Raw genomic sequence first — 26,285 nt, 5'->3', positions numbered from 1 at the left:
AGCCGAGAGGTAATGTTGCAACTATACAGGACCCTGGTCAGTCCCTACTTGGAGTACTGTGCTCAGGTCTGGTCGCCTCACTACAGGAAGGATGTGGAAACCATAGAAAGGGTACAGAGGAGATTTACAAGGATGTTGCCTGGATTGGGGAGCATGCCTTATGAGAATAGGTTGAGTGAACTCGGCCTTTTCTCCTTGGAGCGACTGAGGATGAGAGGTGACTTGATAGAGGTGTATAAGATAATGAGAGGCATTGATCGTGTGGATAGTCAGAGGCTTTTTCCCAGGGCTGAAATAGTTGCCACAAGAGGATACAGGCTTAAGGTGCTGGGGGGTAGGTACAGAGGAGATGTCAGGGGTAGATTTTTTACGCATAGAGTGGTGAGTGTGTGGAATGGGCTGCCGGCAATGGTGGTGGAGGCGGATACGATAGGGTCTTTTAAGAGACTCCTGGATAGGTACATGGAGCTTAGATAAATAGAGGGCTATGGGTAAGCCTAGTAATTTCTAAGGTGGGGACATGTTCGGCACAACTTTGTGGGCTGAAGGGCCTGTATTGTGCTGTAGGTTTTCTATGTTTCTGTTCATCATAATGACAAATTGAGCAAATTCATGATCACCATTGCGGGGTTGCAAGTTATATTAATTAATAGTTTTGGAGCGGGAAGTTAAGGACCAGTTTAAAGTTTTGAGGAAATTGTGGAATCACTGACTTCTGCTATTATGTTTTGCACTTCAAAATGAAACCTACAGTGTGCTTAGGCCATTTTAGTAGCACCTATGCCCAGAACTTCCTAGGAACCTTCCTCGCATTGTTGTCTGTCTGCAGTGTACTTAACCATCATGATCGTACAATTTTTTGTCAAATTTGTTTTGTTTTCTGTTTTCAGTTAATAATCATTTTATGTCGGCTGATGATCTACTACCTGTTTTGCTTTATTTACTGGTCAAAACAGAAATCCCAAACTGGTAAGTTTATGAATATGCAAACTAAAATATGATCACTATAAGTTAACTGCATGTTTCTTGGCAGACTGTTTCATTCTTGTACTGTAAATTATCAATGTATTCCATAGAAAATTGTATTCTTTATCCAGAATGATGAGCTTTTTCTATCTCTCACCTATGATAACCCTTGTATACTTGTTTTGCCAGTGCCACGTGCATAATAATTATTAATACATTCCTACTGATTGACCTGCATCATCAATTTTTTTTTTCATTTTGTGTTAAGAACCAAAGGCACTACTGTTATGGAAAATATTTTTCTTATACACTTTAAAAGTCTGGTTGTTTTATTTTGTATTGTAAAATAGGCAAGGATTGAATCTTGTTAAATTCTCCCATTGTGGCTCAGGTTTTGAAAATTCCAAAATTAAAACTAACAATAAGGAAGAATATCCACTGCCATTCACTGAGTTTATTACTTTTTTTATATATAGTTACATATCAATTTTTTTCTGAGGCACCCTATACAGTGCCTTGTAACAGTATTCAGCCCCCAAACCTTTGTTCACATAAACTAATATTACAACCAGGGAATTTGATCAATTTCACTGAGAATTTTTTTTGTGTGAATCACATGCTCCTTTTTCACAGTAGAGGCCCAAAAAACGGAAAATTGTAAAGCATGAAAAACCTAAAGTTCAAAAGTATTCACCCCTCCTTTGCTCAGTACGTAGCTGACCACCTCTCATAGCTATTACTACCAGTAATCTTTTTGAATAAGTCTCTGTTAGCTTTGCACAATGTGATGGAGCAAGATTTGCCTATTCCTCCTTGCAAAATTGCATATTCCTATTCCTCACAGCTCAAGCTGTGCCAGGTTAGTTGGGGAGTGGTGGTGACAACAATCTTGAGGTCTTACCAGGGATATTCAATTGGGTTAAGGTCGGGTCTTTGACTGGACCATTCAAGAACATCAAGTTTTTTCATTTGAAGCCACTCCATGGTTGCTTTGGCAGTGCGCTTTGGATTGTTGTCCTGCTGAGAGACGAACTTCCTCTCCAGTTTAAGCTTTCTGGCAGAGGCTTGCAGGTTTTTATCCAGGATCTCTCTGTATTCATCTCCTCATCAACCCTGACCAGATTTCCAGTGCCCGCTGCTGGAAACAATCCCCATAGCATGGTGTTACCTCCACCATACTTCACAGTAAGGATGGTATTACCTGCCTGACGCACAGTGTTAGATTTGCGCTACACATATTGCTTAGTGTTGAGGCCAAAAAGTTCCATTTTAGTGTCATCCAACCACAAGACTTTCTTCCACATCTTTAGAGTATCTTCTAAGTGATGCTTTACTAAGTCTTTACAGGCAAGGGTATGCTTTTTTTAGCCAAGGCACTTCTTCCTTGCCACTCTTTCTTAAATACCCTTTTTGTGCAAGGCCTTAGAGATTGTTGAGCTATGAACTTCATTTGCAGCCACTGACTTCTGACTAGTGGTGTTACAGTAGCCTTTTACAAGTGCCATTCTTCTCTGGTGAGTAATTTAGAGGGGTATCCTGACCTAGGCAATGTGGCAGTGGTTTCATATTTTTTCCATGTTTTCACAATGCACTGCACTGAGCTCCGAGGTATGTTCAGTGCCTTAGAGATGGTCTTGTACTCTTCCTGAGATTTCTGCTTCTCTATTATCATTTCTGTGATTTGATTTGAATGCTCTTACCTTCATTTTGGTTTGACCATAATAAAACCAGAAGACATAGGAGCAGAATTAGGTCATTTGGCCCATCGAGTTTGCTCCGTCATACAAACACAGTTGGTCTTTTTCTCCCCCCTCCTCAGCCCCACTCCCCAGCCACGTCCAATCAAGAACCCATCAAGCTCTGCCTTAAATACACCCAACGACTTGGCCTCCACAGCTGCCTGTGGTAACAAATTCCACAACGTTACCAACCTCTGGCTAAAGAAACTTCTCCATATCTCTGTTTTAAATGGATGCCCCTCTATCCTGAGGCTGTGCACTCTTGTTCAAGACTCCCCACCATGGGAAACATCCTTTCCACATCTACTCTGTCCAGGCCTTTCAGCATTCGAAAGGTTTTAATGAGATTCCCCCCCCTTTCCCCCCCCACCATCCTTCTGTACTCCAGCGAGTAGAGACCCAGAGCTACTAAATGTTCCTCGTATGATAACCCTTTCATTCTCGGAATTATCCTTGTTAACCTCCTGTGAACTCTCTCCACTGCCAGCACATCTTTTCATGGATGAGGAGCCCAAAACTGTTCACAATACTCAAGGTGAGGCCCCACCAGTGCCTTATAATGCCTCAGCATTACATCCCTGCTCTTCTATTCAAGACCTCTTGAAATGAATGCTAACATTGCATTTGCGTTCCTTACCACCAACTGTACCTGCAAGTTAACATTTAAGGAGATCTGCACAAGGACTCCCAAGTCCCTTTGCATCTCAGATTTTTGGATTTTTCTCCCCATTCAGAAAATAGTCTGCACATTTATTTCTACCACCAAAGTGCATGACTGTGCATTTTCCAAGATTGCACTTCATTTGTCACTTTCTTGCCCATTCTCCTAATCTGTCTAAGTCCTTCTGCATCCTACCTATTTCCTCAACACTGTGCTCCTCCACCACTCTTCATATCATCTGCAAATTGGGAACAAAGCCGTCTATTCCACTATCTAATTCATTGATCTATAGCATAAAAAGAAGTGGTCCCAAAACCAACCCCTTTAGAACACCGCTGGTCACCGGCAGCCAACCAGAAAAGGATCCTTTTATTCCCACTTACTTTCTCCTACCAATCAGCCAATGCTCTAACCATGCCTGTAACTTTTTTGTGGTACTGTGGGCTCTTAATTTGGTAAGCAGCATCATGTGTGGCACCTTGTCAAAGACCTTCTGAAAATCCAAATATATAACATCTCCTTTATCTGTCCTACGTGTAATCTCCTCAAAGAGTTCAAACTGGTTCGTCAGGCAATACTTTCCCTTGAGGAAACTATGCTAACTTTGTCCTATCATGTCCCGTGTCACCAAGTACTCCATAACCTTATGCTTAACAATTGACTCCCAACATCTTCCCAACCACTGAGGTCAGGCTAACTGGTCTATAATTTCCATTCTGCTGCCTTCCTTGTTTCTTAAGGAGTGGAGTGTCATTTGCAATTTTCTAGTTCTCTGGCACCATGCCAGAGTCCAATGATTCTTGAAAGATCATTACTAATGTCACCACAATCTCTCGCTACCTCTTTCAAACCCTAGGATGCAGTTCATCTGGTCCAGGTGACTTGTGTACCCTTGGGTCTTTCAGCTTTTTGAGCACTTTTGCTCTTGTAATAGAAATTCCCTCACTTCTTTTCCCTCACATCCTTCAACATCTAGCACACTGTTAGTGTCTTCCACAGTGACGACTGATGCAAAATACTCATTTAGTTCATCAGCCATCTCTTTATCCCCCATTATTATTTCTCCGGCCTCTCTTTCTAGTGGTCCTATATCCACTGTCTTCTCTTTTTTCTTTACATACTTGAAAAAGAGGTATCCACTTTGATATTGTTTGCTAGTTTACTTCCATATTTCATCTTTTCCCTCCTAATGATTCTTTTAGTTACTCTCTGTAGGTTTTTAAAAGTTTCCCAATCCTCTATATTCTTGCTAATTTTTGCATTGCTGTATACTTCAGACATCCCACCCTGCAAAAACTCATTTCAGGGAGGTAGCACCATCAATTTGCGGGAGACTCCCAGAACTTCCAGGAGAGGTAGGATGTCTGCAATAGAGTAGCTCCTGAGCAGCTAGCCAGGTAGTTTAAATAATGTTAGCTATGCTAATGAACGAATGACACCTGTTAAACTCACCTCAACACATCTTTTACAGTCTTAACCCACCATGGGCAATAGAAAAGTCACTGTTGCAAACAATGCAGCGGGCAACACTGTCATTATTTTTGATCCCTACTAGGCAGGGGTACACTTCAGGGTAGTCTGGGTGACGAAGTTTTATATATTCTTTTGGAACACTCTGCTGTGGCGCACGCGTGCTCTCTCTCTCTCCCGCTCTCTCTCGTTCTCAAAAAAATGATTTTCTGGGATATTGTATATAACTTGCGGGCATCAGGGAGCCACTATTAATATGCGGGAGACTCCCAGAACTTCTGGGAGAGGTGGGATGTCTGATACTCTCTCTTTTGCTTTTACATTAGCTTTGACTTCCCTTGTAAACCACAGTTGTACTATTTTGCCATTTGAGTATTTCTTTGTTTTTGGAATACATCTAGCCTTCACTTTCCTCATTATTCCCAGAAACTCATGCCATTTCTGCTCTGCTGTCATCCCTGCCAGCATCTCCTTCTAATTTACTTTGGCCAGCTCCTCTGTCATACCATTGTAATTTCCTTTACTCCATGGAAATACTGCTATGTAAGACTACTTTCTCCCTATCAAATTTCAAGTTGATTTCAATCATATTGTGATTACTCTCTCCTAAGGGTTCTTTTACCTTAAGCTCCCTCATCAGCTCCGTTTCCTTACATAGCATCCAATCCAGTATATCTGATCCCCTAGAAGGATCAACGACAAGCTGCTCTAAAAAGCCATCTTGTAGGCATTCAACAAACTCACTCTCTTGAGATCCATTGCCAGCCTGATTTTCACAATCCATCTGCATGTTGAAAATCCATTATGGAGTGAGAGGTTATTAATTCTTATGAATTCATTGAGAACAGGTGATCCTTCAATTGTCTATATCAACAAATTGGGTGTGTTAAAGTAACATACAGTATTGCACCTGAGGAAAGTTAACATAATAATTACGAAAGGGATTAACACTTTTGCATCCTCACAATTTTAGTTTTTAATTTTTAGTAAATTGTTCACAGGTTTTGGAATTTTTGATTTGACATGATGCACAATGTTTTTGTAGGTTAGCTCAAAAATCACACTTCAATATATGTTAAATTTTATAAAATGAGAAAGTAAAATGATAAATTTGACAGTGGTTCTCATGGAGGATGTGATTCATTTGCAAACAGATGGGGGACCTTATAATGGAGAATAAGGAAATTGTATAGCAGATAAACAATTGTTTCCTGTCTATCTTTACAGAGAAACTACCTGAATTATTAATAGAACCAAAGTCTAATCAGATTGAGGAACTAAAATAAAATAATATTAGTGGAAGTAGAGATCTAGAGAAGTTGAGGGGACTGAATATCGGTAAAAATTAGAGACCTCATAATCTACATCCCAGTGTTTTGAAAGAGTTGACAATGGAACTGATGGATGCACTGGTCATTATTTAAAAATTTTATATAAATTTCTAGAATGGTTCATGTAATTGGTTCATTGTTGTCATGTACTGAAATACAGTGAAAAACATTGTTTTGAATGCCACTTATCCAGATAATTTCAAAACATAAGTAGATCAGAGAGTAGCTAATCTGACCCCACCATTTAAGAAAGGAAGGTGAGTGTAAACAGGAACTCTCAAACTATTAGTCTAAAATCAGTAGTAGGGAAAATGATAGAAATCAAATGAAGGGCATAACATCTACAGTGTAAAATAGTTGAACAGAAGTTTATGAAATGGAAATCACACTTGAGTAATCTATTGGAATTATTTGAAGATGTAATTAGTAGGTGTGGATGTTGTGTATTTAGAACTTCAGAAGGCTGTCAATATGACCCTACACAGAACAAGATTGGAACACAGGAAATGAAAATAAAAGGATCTTTCTCGAGTTAGCAGGCTGTGCCACATGGGTTATTACAGGGATTAGTGATTGGCTTCTAGCTATTCACAACCTATATCAACAACTTGGATCTGTTTTGAAAACACGAACTGGAACATGTTCAGGGAGATGGCTACCTATGACAATCTCATTAACATCAATAAATGTGCAAGATCTGTGCATTGAGGATGTCACTGTTATTAAACACTGAAAGTAAGCATGCAGGTACAGCAGGCAGTGAAGAAAGCTAATGGTATGTTGGCCTTCACAACAAGGGGAGTTGAGTATAGGGGCAAAGAGGTCCTTCTGCAGTTGTACAGGGCTCTGGTGAGAGTACACCCGGAGTATTATGTGCAGTTTTGGTCTTCAAATTTGAGGAAGGACATTCTTGCTATTGAGGAAGTGCAGCGTAGGTTTACGAGGTTAATTCCCGGGATGGCGGGACTGTCATATGTTGAAAGATTGGAGCAACTGGGCTTGTATACACTGGAATTTAGAAGGATGAGAGGGGATCTAATTAAAACATATAAGATTATTAAGGGATTGGACACACTAGAGACAGGAAACATGTTCCTGATGTTGGGGGAGTCCCAAACCAGAGGCCACAGTTTAAGAATAAGGGGTAGGCCTTTTAGAACGGAGTTGAGGAAAAACTTTTTCACCCAGAGAGTTGTAGATCTGTGGAATGCTCTGCCCCAGAAGGCAGTGGAGGCCAATTCTCTGGATGCTTTCAAGAAAGAGTTAGATAGAGCTCTTAAAGATAGCGGAGTAAAGGGATATGGGGAGAAGGCAGGAACGGGGTACTGATTGTGGATGATCAGCCATGATCACAGTGAATGGCGGTGCTGGCTCAAAGGGCTGAATGGCCTACTGCACCTATTGTCTGTTGTCACATCTGTGTGAGGGCAAATCAGAAGCCACGGTTGACAGCCGAGGACTGTGCACAGCTGGGAAATTGAGTACATGCATTCAGATTGGGGGATAAGGCAGCACTCGGGTCAACAAGAATGCGCTTCCTGCGCTATCAAGAAGGCAATGTGTGATTATTCACAGAGAATGTACAGCCGTTTCTGTGACACCAGAGACATGAGGTGCATGTGGCAGGGCATTCAGACCGTAATGGACTACAGGTCCACCCTGCGTGTCAATGACAGCAATGCTTCTCTTCCTCATTAGCTGAATGTATTTTACGCTCAATTTCATGCATGGAATGGTGTGCCAGTGAGGAAACCCTTGCCCCTGAGGAGCAGGCACTCTGTCTAGCCGCAGCTGATGTGAGGAAGATCCAACCCAAATAAAGCTGTGGGGCCTGATAGTGTACTGGTCAGGTGCTGAGGGACTGTGCAGCCCAGTTGACGGAGGTTCTAGTAAACATCTGCAACATCTCTCTGGAACGATTCATTGGCCCCTTTGGCTTCAAGATGGCCACCATCATCCTAGTGCCCAAGAGGGTGACAGTAACCTGCCTCAATGACGACTGTCCAGTGGCACTGACAGTGTTGTCCAGTGACAATGTTGAAGTGCTTTGAGAGGCTGGTTAGGTATTGCATTCAATCTCATCTTCCTGTTTCATTGGCCCCTTTCCAGTTTGCTTTCTCTGTACTCCACTCTGTCCGATCCCACCTCGAATATTATCACCTTCAGCTCTGCGTTTAATGTGATCATCCCTCAGAAGCTGGTGGGTGAACTGTCGTCATTGGGTCTCAACATCTGTCTGTGTAACTGGATCCTGGACAACTTGATAGAGAGGCCACAATCAGTCCATTTTGGCAGAAACACCTCTAGCTCCATCACTCTGAACTCCATCGCCCCCATCTCCCCAGGGCTGTGTGCTTAGCCTGCTGCTGTTCACATTGTTGACACATAACTACACTGTTAGATCGAGTTCAAGCCAAATCATCAAGTTCACTGATAACGCAACAGTGGTTGGCCTCGTCAACAACGATGTCGAGACGGCATAGAAAGAGGAGGTGGAGTGGCTGGTCGTATGGTTCGAGCACATCTTGAGTCTCAATGTGAACAGGACGAAAGAGATGATCGTTGGACATGAGGAGGAGCCTGGCTTTACATGTACGGCTCCTCCATGGAGACAGTTAGGAGCAACAAGTTTCTGTGAGTGCACTTAACAGATCATCCCACCTGGTGCCTCAACACCACCTCTTCGGTCAAGAAAGCAGAGCAGCATCTCCACTTCCTGAAGAGTTTGAGGTGAGTGAGGCTCCGGCCACCCTCTCCCTCCCATTCTACCAGGAGCACCATCTTGACCAGCGGTATCATCATAATCTGGTATGGGAATTGTAAGTTTAACGGCAAATCCCTACGAAGGATTGTGAGGACTGCAGAGAGGATCGGTGGGTTCTTTTTCCATCCATCAGAGATATTTATCAGGAATGCTACGTACTCAGGGCTCTTAGCATCGTCGGTGAACTCTCCTGTCCATACAACTATCTCTTTGATCGCCTACCATCAGGCAGGAGGTGCCATAGCATTTGGACAAGAACTGTTAGTGTGGGTCACAGCTTCTTCCCCCAGGCCGTAAAGTAGCTAAGCGTCCAGCTGCCACCTAGGTCTCGTGCATGAAGCGCCAATAGTGTTGTGTTGTTCAATTTTTAACTTGTGTTGCAAGTGTACCTTATTATTTGTTAATTTACAAGTGGAACTTGAAGTTAGATGAAGGGACAAGATATGCATTTTTAAGTTTTCTGGTAATAGAAAGCAAGGCAGGCTTATGAATAATGAAGAGAATACAAAGAGGTTTGTAAAGGTTACAAGTAGGTTAATGGAGTGGGCAGTTGATGCATATAGAATGTAATGTAGGAAAATATGAGGTTGTCAACTTTGCAGAAAATAGGGAAACAGTTTTGGTGCCCTTACTTAAAAATTGATATCCTCCCACAGAGGAAGTGCATCACTGATTCATTAGACTGATTTCCTGCTGCTTCCGTTGCTGTATGAGGAGAGATTGAATAGACTAGACCTGTTTTTTCTAGTGTTTAAAAGATTCTGGCAATGTTTGACCGGGTAGATGCAGGGAGGATGTTTTGCATGGCCAAGGAGTCTAGAACTATGGGTCAGTGTCTCAGAATAAGGGATGTTAGATTGGATTATGAAGACACGCAGTCCTCTCTTTATTGTCATTTAGTAATGCATGCATTAAGAAATGATACAATATTTCCTCCGGTGAGATATCACAAAACACAGGACAGACCAAGACTGAAAAAACTAACAAAACCACATAGTTATAACATATAGTTACAACAGTGCAACAATACCATAACTTGATGAAGAAGTCCATGAGCACAGTAAAAAGTTCCAAGTCTCTCTAATATCCCACATCTCACGCAGACAGGAGAAGGAAGAAAAACTCTCTCTGCTATGCCCAACCACAGTCCGACTCTGAGTCATCTGAAAACTTCGAGCCTCCGATCAACTCTCTGACACCGAGTACTGAGCACCATCTCTGTCTGAATGATTCGACCTCAATCTCGGTCGCCAACACAGGCAAAGCCGGGGGTCTTGAGGCCTTCCCTCCGGAAGATTCCCGACTGCGCAGTAACAACAGTAATGAACTGGCGTTTCAGAAATTTCTCCAGATGTTCCTCTGTGCTTTCACGTCTGTCTCCATCAAATTAGAATTGTCCACGGCCCCTATAACGGATACGAAATCATTTGCGGCGCGCTGCTCTCTCTTCTCCCGCTTTTGAGATGAGGAGAAATTTCTTCATTAAAGTGTAGTGAAACATTTGATTTCTGTACTTCAGAAAACTGTGGAGACTCTGACTGAATTAATTTAAATAGATAGATAAATTTAAGTGAATTAAGGGATAGAGCAGGCAAATGGCATTGAGCCAGAAGATTGGCTCTCATGTTGAATGGCGGAGCAGCTCGAAGTACAATTGGACCTATTCCTGTTCCTAGTTTGCATGCTCTTACCATTGAGAGGCTTGAACAACGTCTGAGACGTGAGAAAGGGTCGTTAGTTTCTTGCATTCACTAATAAGCCACTGATGCTTGCAGTGGAACACACACACAATGCTGCAGGAGCTCAGCAGGCAGGCAGCATCTACGGGGAAAAAAAGTACAGTTGATGTTTTGGGCCGAATCCCTTCGGCATTTCTGCTTGCAGAGGATTATAAGCATTCATCGGGTGGATGGCAGACGTATTCCCTAGTTAATTTTGCACATAGAACTGAACGGGTTGAGCAGCAGCATTTGGGGCAGAGGGCATTCAGAGACGGCAGGCATTCTCAGTGCTTCCAGTCAGAACTCTGCATTAGGACTAAGAATGCAGAGGGGAAATACTTGCTATAAAGAGGAGAGATGGAATGGTGAGACTGAGGGCAGAGGTGATTGGTAAACTGACGGGGGACTTGGTATTGAAAAATGGAAAGGGAAGAAAAGAAGTGGAGGTGGAAGACCTGATAGATGAAGCAGACAAAAAATAGAGGATGGTGAAACCAGGAGGGTGTGGGAGGGGCGCAGACTGAAGGGTAATAAGTGGAAACACAAAAGCTGCTGGTGCTGGAAAATGATAAGTAAGGAAGATGCTAGTTGAGAACTATAATGCAAGATGTGAAAGGCAGTGGAGCCAGACCAGAAGGGCAGGGAAAAAATCTGATGGCTGAAATGTATGGGAGTGACGGAATGAATCATGACTAGAGTTTGGTGGTGGAGAATGGCAAAGTGCTCCAGAGAAGGGCTAGTGATTGGTGCTGGGAACAGAGATGAGGGTTGCTGTTTCTGTGATTGGAAAGTTCAGTGTTGTAGCATATCCAATTGGAATGTGAAATGTTCCGCCAGTTTATGTTGGGCTTCACCCTGACAGTGGATGAGGCCATGGATGGCAAGGAAAGTGTAGGACTGTGAAGGGGAATTAAAATGGTGTGCAGCTGGGAGCCCAGGATGACCACTGGAGACAGTGCACATGCTCTGCATGTGATCCCTAGTTTGCACTTGATCCTGCTAATGTAGAGGAGGCCACATTGGGAAAAGAGGTGGATGGAGGTGCACTTGAGTATATGCCTCACCTGGAAGGGGATTTTATGTCCTGAATGGTGGTGAGGAAGGCGATGTATAGATAAATGTTGCACCTCCTGCAGAGGGAGAAAGTGCTAATGATCTGGGGGCTGAGTGGGGAGAGATATTTGGATCAGGGAGTCGCAGAGGGAGTGATTCCTGTGGAAGGCGAGAGGGGTGTGAAGGAGAAGATGTGGCTAGTGGTGGGCTCTCGTTGTAGCTGGCCCCAAAAATGAAGGATGATATGGTAGATTTATTGAACATGGAATTTACCATCAGGAAGTAAACTGACATCCTCTGAGACAGAGGGCTATGGGTAACCCTAGGTAATTTCTAAGGTAGGGACATGTTTGGCACAGCTTTGTGGGCCGAAGGGCCTGTATTGTGCTGTAGGTTTTCTGTGTTTGACCAAACCAGATTGTCATTTATGCTAGAATAACCAAGCAATGTTGAAATATACTTCTTTGCCAAAGATACCAAAAGTTGTGAATTCTGTCACTAATGCTATTTTACTTAGCCACTCTTCTGACACGTGGCTAAATGAAACTACATCGATTCTCAATATTGAATTGACTTTATTTCTTACATCCTTCACGTACATGAGGAGTAAAAATCTTTACATTACGTCTCCATCTAAATATGCAATATGCGATCTTAGTAATTGATAATAAATAGATCAGTCAATGTAAGATAGAAATACACTCAAATCAGCATGAGTTAATCAGTCTGATGGCCTGGTATAAATAAACTGAATACTAATAACATTTTAGTAAAATGGGAACAATTGTAAGCTGTAGCTCATTAGTTTATTTTTTGCTAACAATTATAAATAAATTACTAGAACTTTTAGATCAGTTTCAACTTTATTCTTCATACTATTCTTTCTGAAAACAGAATGATGTTAGCTTGTTTCCCATCTATAGCTCTTGTGTTTCATGTGCTTTGAAGATCAATTTGTTCTTCCAACTTAAATAACACAATAGATGATTATTTTTTCATAAGAAGTGGAGGAATGTTGCTGAGATGCCTGTAAAAGCTTGTAGACAGGAAAATGAGTTGAAATTTTCACCATGGAAAGAAAAATAATTCAGGAAGGAATATTAGTTCAGAATCAGAACTAATATTGGTTTGTTTATTGGTTTTGAGTGTGCTGACTTGGAGGACTTGCTGTTGGATTCTATCTGCTTTGAAATTTGTGAATGTTTTATTATCTGAAGAAAGTAAATTGAATTGTACATACCAGCTTGGCTTACTGTTGTGCCTTTGGCGTGTGAAGTGAAGTCACATTGTAGACATTTGCAAAATGTAGCTTAAAGATTCAGTTAAAATATTAAAAGAATGCAGTCTCAACCACAAGGTTTAGATCAGTACTTTGTACACCCATGATTTCAAGATTTCAGTAAAATATTGCGAAAATTTGTAACCTAAACAGCCTTGCCTAAAATATGGTCATTCACAACTGTACTAATTGATGCTTTCATTTGCAGGATAACAATGATAAGGAAGAATTCTGAAATATTAAAGACTGTACGTCAGTACTTCCCTCTCATCTGGTGATATTGACTGTTTGTAACTGCTCGGAGCTCTGATTATATGATGGGGGGGGGGGGGTATTTTGCAATATCCAGTATATTCAGAGCTGCAGTGAACGTAGTTGCATGACTTGAAGCACATGATTAATGCGTGTGGTTAAAAAAAATCTATTCATGAAATGTTTATATAAACTTATTTTTCTTATTACAGGATGGCTAATCTCAGTTATATCAAGAATTTTCGATTTTGCAGTCCGGTCAAGGATGAGCTGGGATACTGTTTAACTTCCTTTGAGGCCGCAGTAGATTATATTCATCAGGGCAACCTGACTCTTGGTCAGCCTGTAAGAACACTTATACATTATTGAACAATCTGTTAATTTCAATGGATTTCCTTTTTGTGTGTGAGCATTAACCTAAAATAGGAGCTGAGTGATTGAGTGGCTCTAATCAATTTCATTAGAATGAGTGATAATCTCGTATTTAACTCTTGGTTTTCGTGTACTTTGTGGAGAAGCAATGCCTTAAGTAATAATTAAACAATGTCCTGAATACCGAAGAATTATCTTATGGATGAGGGAAAATAATAGAATGAAGGTAAATTGCAGAGCAAGCTGAGGTGGTAGTATTAGGAAAGCAGTCCTAACTTGTAGTGAGGAATACACAGATTGGGAGTGCGTGGAATGGCGATGGTTTGAATTCTCTGGGAGTTTTGGAAAGTTAGTGGTTCACGGTGGGAAGAGAAGTAGCTCTGCATATCAGTGTTCATTATCACTGGCCTGCGTTAGAGTTTGGTGTGTAATTTGCTTGTTATGACAGGATGGTTGTTAGATTTGGTGCGGCATGCAGGGACAGCAGGCGGTGAAAAAGGCGAATGGTACGTTGGCATTCATAACAAGAGGATTCGAGTACAGGAGCAGGGAGGTTTTACTGCAGTTGTACAAGGCCTTGGTGAGACCACACCTGGAGTATTGTGTGCAGTTTTGGTCCCCTAATCTGAGGAAAGACAACCTTGCCATAGAGGGAGTACAAAGAAGTTTCACCAGATTGATTCCTGGGATGGCAGGACTTTCATATGATGAAAGACTGAATCGACTAGGCTTATATTCGCTGGAATTTAGAAGATTGAGGGGGGATCTTATTGAAAGGTATAAAATTCTAAAGGGATTGGACAGGCTAGATGCAGGAAGATTGTTCCCAATGTTGGGGAAGTCCAGAACAAGGGGTCACAGTTTAAGGATAAAGGGGAAGCCTTTTAGGACCGAGATGAGGAAAAACTTCTTCACACAGAGAGTGGTTAATCTGTGGAATTCTCTGCCACAGGAAACAGTTGAGGCCAGTTCATTGGCTATATTTAAGAGGGAGTTAGATATGGCCCTTGTGGCTAAAGGGATCGGGGGTATGGAGAGAAACCAGGTACAGGGTTCTGAGTTGGATGATCAGCCATGATCATACTGAATGGCGGTGCAGGCTCGAAGGGCCGAATGGCCTACTCCTGCACCTATTTTCTATGTTTCTATGTTTGAGTTTTACAGGGTCTTCCACTAGTAATAAGAAGGAGTGCACGTGGAAGAACCAGCAGCAGAGCTGTGGACATTGTAATAATAATTGTGGGATTGATGATGTGGTGGAGTTGTGGCTGGAGGTGGTAAATCTTTACAAAATGGGATGCAAGCGGAATACAGTTGGTGGTAAGGTGGCAAAAGGGGATGGTGGTAGGCTTCTGATGGAAGGGGGGTGCAGCAGGAACAGAGCAAATAGAAGTGAACTGAAAGCTTGATTTTTAGTTGCTCATATTGGTTGCTGAAATGGAAAGCAATTTCTTAAAGGTGCACTGAATGGTTTAGAGGGTAAATAAGAAAACAATAGTACTTCCCACATACAAAACACAAGAATATTGTACTAGATCAGAGGTAAGTGGACGACTGGTAAGATTAGTGCCAGGTGTATTGGAAACAGAAATGTTCAGTATCATAGGAGGGAAATGTTCGTATGACAGAATTTTATAGTTAAAATCAAAGTAAATTTTATTATCAGAACACATGTAGGTCACTACATTCAACCCTGAGATTCATCTTCCTGTGGGTATGCTCAGCAAATCTATAGAATAGTAACTATAATTTAAATGCCAGTTTTTAAATGCTGCCGGAATACGCTAAGAAGCATAAATTGTACATCTAGTTGATTTTGGAATTAACACAAATGTACAAGTAAGATGGTTGTCATCATCATCATCATCACCAGGTGCCATGCTCAGTTTGAGCTTTGATTGCCATGGCCCACGCACTCCTATTTCGGGTCAAGTGGATCAATTCATTGGTATTCAATTCCAGTTCTCTGACTGCTGTCTCCATCATCATTTGTCTTTGCCTTACTCTTGCTTTCTTCCCTTCAATCTTTCCCATAATTACAGTGCATTCTAACTGCTCTTTCATAATCACAGGTCCAATGAAGTTACGTTACCTTTTCATGATCTCATACGTTATTTCTCTTTTTGTGTTTGCTCTGTTCATGACATCCTTATTAGATATTCGTTTCGTCCATGATATTCTTTGCATTCTCAAAAACCACATCTCTGCTGCTACAATTCGTTCCCTCATGTTACTAGATATTGTCCAACATTCTGAGCCATATAACATAACTGGATAAACATAACATTTCAGTACTCTGAGGAGGGTTGTCATGCCTAGTTTAGTGTTGGTCAGTATACTCTTCATTCTCGTAAAGATGTCTCCTTTTTGGATATCACCATACATTCTGTCTTTTTGCAATTGATAGACCCATTTTTGCACTTTCTTCAACAATTACATCAATTAAGTTTTGTAGTTCTTCCTCCGTACTTGCAATTAACACAGTGTCATCTGCATATCTGAAATTATTGATGTTTTCACCGCCAAATTTGATTCCCAGGATGTCTCTTATTTTTTGTAATATTGTTTCACTGTACACTTTGAATAAATCAGGGGAGAAAACACACCCTTGTCTAACGCCTCTCTTGATTTTCGTGAACTGACTCAGTTCTCCATGTATTCTTACAGCGGCAGTTTGTTCCCAGTACAGATTTCTGATTAGGTGGAGGTCTTTTGAATCTAGATCTAGAGTTTTCTGTAATATTTCAAATAACTTATTGTGCTTCACTTTATCAAATGCTTTTGTGTAGTCGATAAAACAAGCAAACAAATCTTTTTGCACTTGAATAGCTCGTTCTGATAGTATCCTTAATGTCAATATTGCGTTTCTTGTACCTTTGTCTTTCACAAAACCACATTGTTCTTTGCCTACTTCAACTTGTATCTTACTTTTAGCTCTTGTCATCAAAATTCTTAGAAGTATCTTGGTGATATGACTCATTAAACTTATGGTCCTATGTAATTCCTATTTAAGGTGGTTGTAGATTTTAATGTTCAAAGTTTATGAACTTCATTGAAGATCCAAAGATTAAAGCATGGGTTATTTCGCCTTATAATCCCCTCTCTCTTTTATTGAATGAAATTCGGATTAATATTTTTGCAAGTTGTGTAGTAAATATCTGTTCAGAACAGACATTTTAAATTATTTGCTTTGATGAATACTAAAGGTGAATATTTTAGCACTATTTTCAACCTTTATTTCCTCCCAGGATCCTTGGGGCAACTCAAATTGCGTAAGAGATGGAGACTCCGAAGGGAACTGTTGACTTTTGGAAGGAGGGGGGGCGGCAGCAAATCTTGGTTTTATGTATTTGAAGGTGGAAATCCAAAATAAGCTGGAGGTCAAAGGCCAATACCTCTAACTGTCTGCTTTGTTCTCTAATTATCCATTGAGTCTAGTGATATAGCAGTGACTTGCTGAAGACTGGGTTAGATAAAGCTTGTATCTGGCCCTCACCTCTACCCCAAGGAGGGCTGACATGTGAATGATGGGCCTTTTCACTTTAGTAGGTTTGCCATCTTAAAGAAAAGTACTTGTAAGTTGGTCGCTTTAAATTTTCTCTGAATGCTTTAAGGCATTTTAATTAAATTTTAGTTTTATTGTATAAATTCTTTTTAAAAATACCTTCTTGAATAGTTTTTAAAATGTCCTTACCTGTCAGATACATTCCAAGAGTTTTTAAATAATCCATTTATGGCTAGTTGAAGAATGTTTTAGATTTTTAATAATAAGTTGCTAGTTGAAGATTATTTAGTCTTGCATGGGCCCTTTGGTGCGGACGGTCTGCTTGGTTCTGTGAATCTGGATGAGTGAAGACCGTGCTATCGAGTCTGGGTGGTGGGCTGCTCAAGGATGATCCAGTCCATTTGTTTCGAAGCTTCCTGGAACTTTGTGTCTGATTTAAATGAGAATCAAGTTTAATATCACTGGCATATGTTGTGAAATTTGTTGTTTTGTGGCAGCAGTGCATTGCAATACAAAATAATTTTTAAAAATTTGATCAGAATCAGGTTTATTATCACCGGCATGTGTCATGAAATTTGTTAACTCAGCAGCAGTAGGTTAATGCAATACATAATATAAAAAAATAAGTAAATCAAGTACAGTGTATGTATTATTGAATAAATTAAAAATTGTGCAAAAAGCAGTAATAATATATAGATAAAAGTGAGATAGTGTCCAAGGATTCAATGCCCATTTAGGAATCGGATGGCAGAGGGGAAGAAGCTGTTCCTGAATCGCTGAGTGTGTGCCTTCAGGCTTCTGTACCTCCTACCTGATGGTAACAGTGAGAAAAGGGCATGCCCTGGGTGCTGGAGGTCCTTAATAATGGATGCTGCCTTTCTGAGACACTGCTCCTTGAAGATGTCATGGGTACTTTGTAGGCTAGTTCCCAAGATGGAGCCGACTAAATTTACAACCCTCTGTAGCTTCTTTCGGTCCTGTGCAGTAGAAATGAACGAAGTATATTATTTAAAAAAACATCGAGCAGTGCAAAACAAAAAGGGGAGAAAAGCTGTGGTTGTGTTCATATTCAGAAATCTGATAGTGGAGGGGAAGAAGCTGTCCCTGGAACTTTGAGTGTATGTCTTCAGCCTCCTATACCACCACCTCGATAGTAGCAATGAGAAGAGGCCACATGATGGGGGGTCCTTGACGATGGATGCCACCTTTTTGAGGCATTGCCTTTTGAAGACGTCATCCTGGATGCTGTAGAGGCTAGTGCCCATGATGGAGCTGGCTGAGTTTACAATTTACTGCTGCTTTTTCCGATCCTGTGCAGTGGCCCCTCCATACCTGACTGTAATGCAACCAATTAAAATGTCCTCCACAGTACATCTGTAGAAATTGAGTGTTTTTGGTGACAAACCAATTCTCCTCAAACTCATGAAATATAGCCACTGCCATACCTACTTTGTAATTTTTTTTGCGAATCAGCGCGGGATAAGCCTTCCGGCCCTTCGAGCCGTGCCATTTAGCAACCCGGATTTCATCTGAGCTTAATTATGGGACAATTCACAATGATCAGTTAACCTTTGGACTGTGAGAGGAAACCACAGCACCTGGAGGGAACCCAGGAGGTCATGGGGAGAATGTACAAATTCCTTACAGGCAGCGGCAGGAATTGAACCCAGGCCACCTGTACTGTAAAGTGCTGTACTAACCACTATGCTGCCATGCCATTGGGCCCAGGGTAGATCCTCAAAGATGTTGACACCTAGGAACTTGAATCTGCTCACCCTTTCCACTTCTGATCCTCCAGTGTGGACTGGATATGTTCCCTGGTCTTTCCCTTCCTGGTCTACAATCAATTCCTTGGTCTTACTGACATTAGTGCAAGGCTGTTGCTGTGGCACCGCTCAATCAACTGATCTATCTCGCTCCTGTTTTCCTTCTCATTACCATCTGAATTTCTTCTCCATAGTTGTGTTGTTGTCAAATTTAAAGATGATGTTTGAGCTGTGCCTACCCACACAATTGCGAGTGTGGAGAGAGTAGAGCAATGGGCTAGGCACCCATTCTTGAGGTGTGCCAGTGTTGATTGTGAGGAGGAGGAGGTGTTATTTCTGATCTGCACAGACTGTGGTCTCTCGGTGAAGAAGTCAAGGATCCAGTTGCAGAGGGAGGTACAGAGGCCCAAGTTTTGGCACTTGTTGATTAGAACTGAGGGTATGATTGTGTTGAACGCTGAGCTGTAATCAATAAACAGCAGCCTGACATGGGTATTACTATAGTTCAGGTGAGCCAAGGCCGAAGGGAGAACTAGTGCGATTGTATCTGCTGTAGACCTATTGTGGTGACAGGCAAATTGTAGCAGGTTCAGAGCCTTGCTTAAGTAGAGATTGATTCTAGCCGTGACCAACCTCTCAAAGCACTTCATCACGGTAGACGTGAGTGCCATGGGGTGATAGTTGTTGAAGCATCTCACTCTGCTCTTTTTGGGCATTGATATGACTGTCGCTCTTCTGAAGCAGGTGGGGACCTCCAACTGCAGCAGTGAGAGATTGAAGATATCCTTGATCACTCCTGCCAGTTGGTTGGTACTGATTTTCAGAGTCTGACCAGGTATACCTTCAGGGCCTGATGCCTTGCAAGGATTCGCCCTCTTGAAAGATGTTCTGATGTCAGCCTCCAAGACAGAGATCACAGGGTGATCAACCTCAGATGCTACAGGGATTAGCACAGATGTAGTTTTATTCCTTCCTTTCAAAGAATGCGTATAAAGTGTTGAGCTCATCTGGGAGTGAACCATCACATTTATTCATGATGTTAGGTTTCGCTTTATAGGAAGTAATGGCCTGCAAACCCTGCCAGAGCTGACATGCATCCAATTCTGTCTCTAATCTCAATCAGATTTGTTGTTTCACCCTTAAAATAGCCTTCTGTAAGTCATACTTGGACTATTTGTATAGTTCTGAATCACAGATCTAGACCTCAGCATGAACCTCCTGGTTCGTCTACAGCTTTTGGTTTGGGTATGATCGGTATGTTCTCAAAGGCACACATTATCCACACAGGTCTTGGTGAAGTCAGTGACAAGTGTGGCACGTTCATTCAGACTTGAAGATGAATCCCTGAATATGGACCAGTCCATTGACTCAAGGCAGTCCCATAAGTGCTCCTCTGCCTTCCTTAACCATATCTTATTGGTTCTCGCCACTGGTGCTGTGGTCTTTTGTTTCTGCCTTTACACTTGGATTAGAAGTACAGCCAGGTGATTGAGCTTTCCAAAGTGAGGAAGTGAGATGGCATGGTAAGTGTTCTTGGTGGTATAACAGTGGTCCAGTGTGTTGGCTCCTCTGGTTCTACAAGTGATATGTCGGTGGTAGTTGTTCAGGAACTTCTTCATACTGGTCTGGTTGAAATCTACTGCAATGATAGGGAAGTCTTCAAGTTGCACAGTTTCATGCCTGCTGATGACGTTGGTCAGCTCTTTTAGTTCCTGCCTAACATTCGCATGAGGAGGAATGTACACTGCTACCAGGATGATGGTGGAAAACTCCCTCAGCAGATTAAAAATAAGCAGGATTGAGACAGAACCACCATGTTTGTGCACCACATTAAGTTAATCATAAAGCATAGTCCACCCTCTCTGCCTTTAAGAGACTGAGCTATCCTGTTCTTGCAGAGAATGGTGAAGCCATTTGAGGGTGCAAAGAATATCATGGATGAAATGAATATCTAACAAGGATGTCATGAACAGAACAAACACAAAAAGAGAAATAATGTATGAGATCATGAAAAGGCAATGTAACTTCATTGGACATGTGATTAGGAAAGAGGAATTAGAATGCACGGTAATTATGGGAAAGAATGAAGAGAAGAAAGCAAAGAGGAAGACAAAGACAAATGATGATGGAAACAGCAACCAGAGAACTGGAAATGAATACCAATGAATTGATCCACTTGACCGGAAACAGGAGTGTGTGGGCCATGGCAGTCAAAGCTCAAACTGGGCACGGCACCTGATGATGATGATGATTGAGCTGCAGTGCTATGGCCAAAGTGCCATGAAACAAAGTACACACTAGTTCCTGATGTCCCTCTGGTACAGTAATTAAGCTCTGAAGTCTTCAATTTTACTTTCCAGACACTATGTTCGCTTGCAGAATAGTCAGGAGTGGAATTCTAAAGCCTTTGTGTTTTAATCATACCTATAGCTTTTACATATCTATGAAATCAGCATCCGTATTCTTGGTTGCTGTTGGGGGGGGGGGGAACATCTGCCTTCAAAGAAGTCTGGAAAGTGACCTTTTGTGGTTAACCATGTGTCTCAATTTAGCAATCTTATCAACAAAATTGCTTTACATGATAGGATCAGTAGAGTCAAAAGCAAAATATACAAAACAGCTCTGTTTAATGTCTGTTCTGATGTCTTCAACCAGAGTGGATCACGTCTATTGTCTCTCTAAATGGGCGAGATTTACAATGGTATTCAGTGCCAGTCAGAGGAATTGGTGGAGGAGGACCTTTGCGATAAATTCCCCTGTGTTAAACAACAAGGAGATTCTCTTTGTTGTTACCACAGTTGCATTTATCTCCTTTCTTTAAGGTAGTCACAATTACAGCCTCTTGGAAGAGACAACGTTTTCTGTGAGCTAAGTACCCTAACTGGTTGCATCACAGCCTGGTATGGAAACGTCAGTGCCCAGGAAGGAAAAAGGCTGCGAAGAGTTGTGAATATAGTCCAGTCCATCAGAATCAAAGCCCTCCTCAGCATTGAGTACATTTACACAGAGCACGACCACAAGAAAGCAGCATCCGTCATCAAAGACCCCAACCTGTCCTTTTTTTCGCGACTACCATGGGGCATGATGTTTAGAAGCTTTAGGTCCCACATCATCACATTCAGGTACAGTTAATACACTCCAACCATTAGGCTCCTGAACCAGCATGGATAACTTCATTCACCACCACTCTAAACTGATTCTACGACCTACAGACTCTTTTTCAAGGACTCTTTACTACTTGTGTTCTTGTTATCATTTTTATTTGTAGAGGTTTTTTTTCTTCTGCATTTTGGGTGTTTGTCAATTTTTGTTTATGTATAGTTTTTCATAAGTTCTATTGTATTTCTTTTTTTCCTGTAAATGCCCGCAGGAAAATGAGTCTTAAGTTAGCATATGGTAATATATACATACTTTGATAATAAATTTACTTTGAGCTTTGAAGATTGTTAAGTAGTGACTGAAGTTCCTCTCTGCCGATTGTTTTCAGTTGACTTGTGGGCTTTTTGAGTTGTCATTCTGGGGTGATGATGAATTAAATGGCATTATTTCATGTGAGCTGGAGTTGAGGATACTCATGTCAAGGATTGTTTCAGTTGAGAAACTTTTCAAAGTGCATCTTCCAGTGGATGTTCAACCTGTTTCTCCCCTGCCCGGTCAATAAACTTTCATGAGACTCTGGAAAACATGAACACTTTCTGTCATCTTAGAAGCACGCATGGGTGATGACATTCAGCATTGCCTTCAGAACACCAGGTCAGCCTTTAGCAGCATAAAAGATCATTACTTCAGATACAAAACTCATGATATGCTAGGCAGCAATGGCATGCTTCAGAGATTTGGTGATCCACATGCACTGGAGAGGTACTACTAATGATATCTCTGCAATTTTTTTTTAATGGCCTGGCTGTGTAAGTGAATTCAAATCAGTATCTTCTATGATGCCAACATAAAGTGCGTTCAAGCTTTCAACTACAGCCAGCTTGGTCATCTGCGTGCTTAACACCAGATTCCAGAAACATGCATGCTACTCAGAGCACCATTATGGCAAGATGTTACTCAGTCTTGTTGGGAAAAAAAATCTTAATATGCCCCCTATTCATTTTTGTTGCTATTCAATCCACAGTTTTTTTCAGCGATGATAGCAGACAAAAAGCATTTATTTTTGTGAATGTTGATGTACTTCCCCATGTCATTTGGCAAATGTATTGTTTATTTTTACTTAGTAATTTTGCAATATTAGATTATGATTTGATGCTGCATATGAGTTAACCTGTGACTTGTAATTAAGGGTTGAATGTACCTAATAATTCACATGCATTATACAAAAATAATCAGATTGTGTAGATAATAATGAGGTTGCATTGTTATGAACTAAACTTTTAAAAAGCTCTTTTTCATTTACAGGGATCGGGAGAACTAAATGATAAAACATTTTTTAGAGAAAGAATGAACTTGCTGTATCAGCCGTCATCAACCCCAATTGATATTTTGTTTGAGGTGAATGTGAATTATTTATGATACAAATCAATTCTGATATTTGTTTAAAATATTTGATCTGTACTTCCAATGTGCTCTGCCTTGTTCAACTGATCAATATTTGGCATGGCAATTAATCATCTTTATTACATGTGATTAAAATGATCTGAACTTAATGGAATTATAAATTAATATAGTCATTTTCTTAATGTTAATTATAAAGCTAATGGGGAAGGAATTTGCACTGGTTTTCTAAGAATGGGCTGGAATGATTACCGCTGTCAGTATTGGTATTTGCTTTCATTCCCATTCAGAGGATTGCCCAGTTGTGGGGTTACTACTGAACTGCTGACCTTCTCATTGTCTGGTCCATTGATACACAGCTGGAGCTACAATCTCCCAGCCTTTGCACTTGTGGGCAGCGTTGTTAGCACTAACCCAGGGTCTGCCAAGATTCCTCCGCATATCCAATCTACTGAATGGCAGGAGGCTCCTGAATGAGCAAGAACCTAGGAAGGAATTGGGTCTGTGGTTTGGTAGAAGAGTTGGCGGGAGGAGTATTTAGGAAGCCTGTAGCAAAATTAATACCTGAATCTTTTAGTATAAATAAGAGTTTTTACATTTGGGTTATACTTTTATATTGAATTTAAACTTCCCTCATGTGCCCTCCCCAATAGTTACTTAAATTAATGCAACGTATCAGAAGAGCCTGTAGTTTGGAGTCATCAGCAGCGCCCATCAATCACTGGGCAAAATGTGCTGCTGTGCTGCTGATTAACCATCTGGCAGCTTTGAATATTGACCCTGGAACATTACCAGTCACACTGTGATGTTAATATTTGTGTTATACAAGATGTCACACTTCTCATTTCTTAGTAAATGCCTCAAGTCAGATGTTCTGTTCCTATTCTAAAAGCCCCTTCTAAAATGCTGTCATATTACATAAACATTTAAAATAGGATTTCAGTATTTATCATAAAAATAGAATAGCGGTAAATATGGTACTCCTAAACCTTTCAAGCATACTAATGATGCAGTAACCAGATTCAACCCACAGGAAGTATTATGCACTGTATCTTAAAGTGCAGCAGCTTTGCTTCACTGTCTGGTATCCGTAAACTGAATTTTAAGAAACTTATTGTATAATATTTGGAATAATTGAAGCTTATTCACGGGACTGAAGTGATGTAGCAAGATAACACCTGTGGACCATGGAAGTGTACCAGGGTGATGAATACAGGACTGAAGGTGTTTTATTTGAATGCACACAGAAGACGGAAGAAGGTAGCTGATCTTGTAGCGCTGTTATAGAGATTGGCAGGTGTGATATTATCGGCATCGCTGAGAGTTGGCTGAAACACGATCATAGTTGCATAATATTCAAGGATACGTATTGTGTTGAAAGGATAGGCAGGTGGGCAGACGGGGGTGGGGTGGCTCTTGGTTAAGAAAAGATGAAATCCAGTCCTTAGAAAGAGATGATGTGGATTAGAATATGTAAAATCCTTGTGGGTGGAGTTAAGAAAATGCAAGGGCAGGAAGATCCTAATGGGAGTTATATACAAGCCTCTGAACAGTAGCCAGGATGTGAGCTACAAATTGCAACGGGAAAGAAAAGGCATGCAGAAAGAGCAATGTTGTGATAGTCATGGGGGATATTAGTATGCATGTAGACTGGGAAGATCAGGTTGGTGCTGGATCCCAAGAGAGGGGATTTGTAGAGTGCAAACGACATGGCTTTTTAGAGCAGCGTGGTTGAGCCCACTAAGGATATGGCAGTTCTGGATTGGGTATTATGTAATGACACAGATTTGAATAAAGAGGTGATGGTAAAAGAGCCCCTTAGAAAGCAGTGATCATAATATGATGGAATTCACCCTGTGGTTTGAGAGGGAGAAGCTAAAATCCGATGTATCGATATTACAGTAAAGTAAAGGGAATTACACAGGCATGAGGGAGGAGCTGGCCAAAGTTGATTGGAAGGGGGCACTAGCAGGGATGACAGCAGAACAGCAATGGCTAGTTTTGGGGAACAGTTCAAAAGGCACAGGAAAGATGCATCCCAAAGATGAAGTATTCTTAGTGAGAAAGAGGCAATGGTGGCTGAGAAGGGAAGTCAAACACAGCATAAAGGCAAAAGAGAGGACGTATAGCAAAAATTAGAAGGAAGGTAGAAGATTGGGAAGCTTTTAACAGAAGATGACTAAAAGAAGCCAGAGAAAAAAGATGAAATATGAAGGTAAGCTAGCCAATAATATAAAAAGGGATACAAATTTTTTTTTCAGATATATAAAGAGTAAAAGAGATGAGAGTGGATATCAGACTGGTGGAAAATGACGCTGGAGATGTAGTACCCACAAAATGCTGGAGGAACTCATCTGTGAAAAAGAGTACAGTCAATGTTTCAGACCAAAACCCTTCAGCAGGACTAAGATGTAGTAATTGCTGTAGTAATGGAGATGTAGTAATGGGGGACAAAGAAATGGTGGACAAACTTACTTTGTGTCAGTCACTAGCAGAATGCCAGATATGCGAGAGTGTTAAGGGGAAAAAGTTAATGTCATTGCTATTACTAAGGAGAAAGTGCTTTGGAAGCTGAAAATTTTGAAGGTAGATGAGTCACCTGGACCATATGGACTATAGATGAGGGTTTAGAAAGAAGTGGCTGAAGAGATTGTGGAGGCATTAGTAATGATCACTCAAGAATCACTAGATTCTGGAATGGTTCCAGAGACCTGGAACATTACAAATGTCACTCCACTCTTCAAGAAGGGCGGGGGGAGAAGAAGGGAAATTGTAGGCCAGTTAGCCTGACTTCAGTGGTTGGAAAGATGTTGGAGTCCATTATTAAGGATGAAGTTTCAGGGGACTTGGAGGCACATGACAACTTTGGTTTCTTTGAGGGGAAATCTTGCCTGACAATCTTGTTG

At 41.1% G+C, this 26,285-nt stretch overlaps 1 protein-coding gene across 4 annotated transcripts in view; it reads left to right on the top strand.

Annotated features, from left to right (window-relative positions):
• Nucleotides 1–26,285, top strand: part of ankrd27 (ankyrin repeat domain 27 (VPS9 domain)) — a 104,293-nt gene that overhangs the window by 21,154 nt on the left and 56,854 nt on the right. For all 4 annotated transcript variants that reach the window (XM_072279704.1, XM_072279703.1, XM_072279706.1 and 1 more), the window contains 3 exons: nucleotides 891–969; nucleotides 13,449–13,581; nucleotides 23,284–23,376. In XM_072279704.1, coding sequence (XP_072135805.1) covers nucleotides 891–969; nucleotides 13,449–13,581; nucleotides 23,284–23,376 — 305 coding nt within the window. The remainder of the gene's footprint in view (nucleotides 1–890; nucleotides 970–13,448; nucleotides 13,582–23,283; nucleotides 23,377–26,285) is intronic.

Source organism: Mobula birostris, chromosome 15, assembly GCF_030028105.1.
Source record: "Mobula birostris isolate sMobBir1 chromosome 15, sMobBir1.hap1, whole genome shotgun sequence".
NCBI lineage: Eukaryota > Metazoa > Chordata > Chondrichthyes > Myliobatiformes > Myliobatidae > Mobula > Mobula birostris.
The sequence above is the reverse complement of the archived record's forward strand: the minus strand, read 5'-3'. Positions and strand labels throughout refer to the sequence as shown.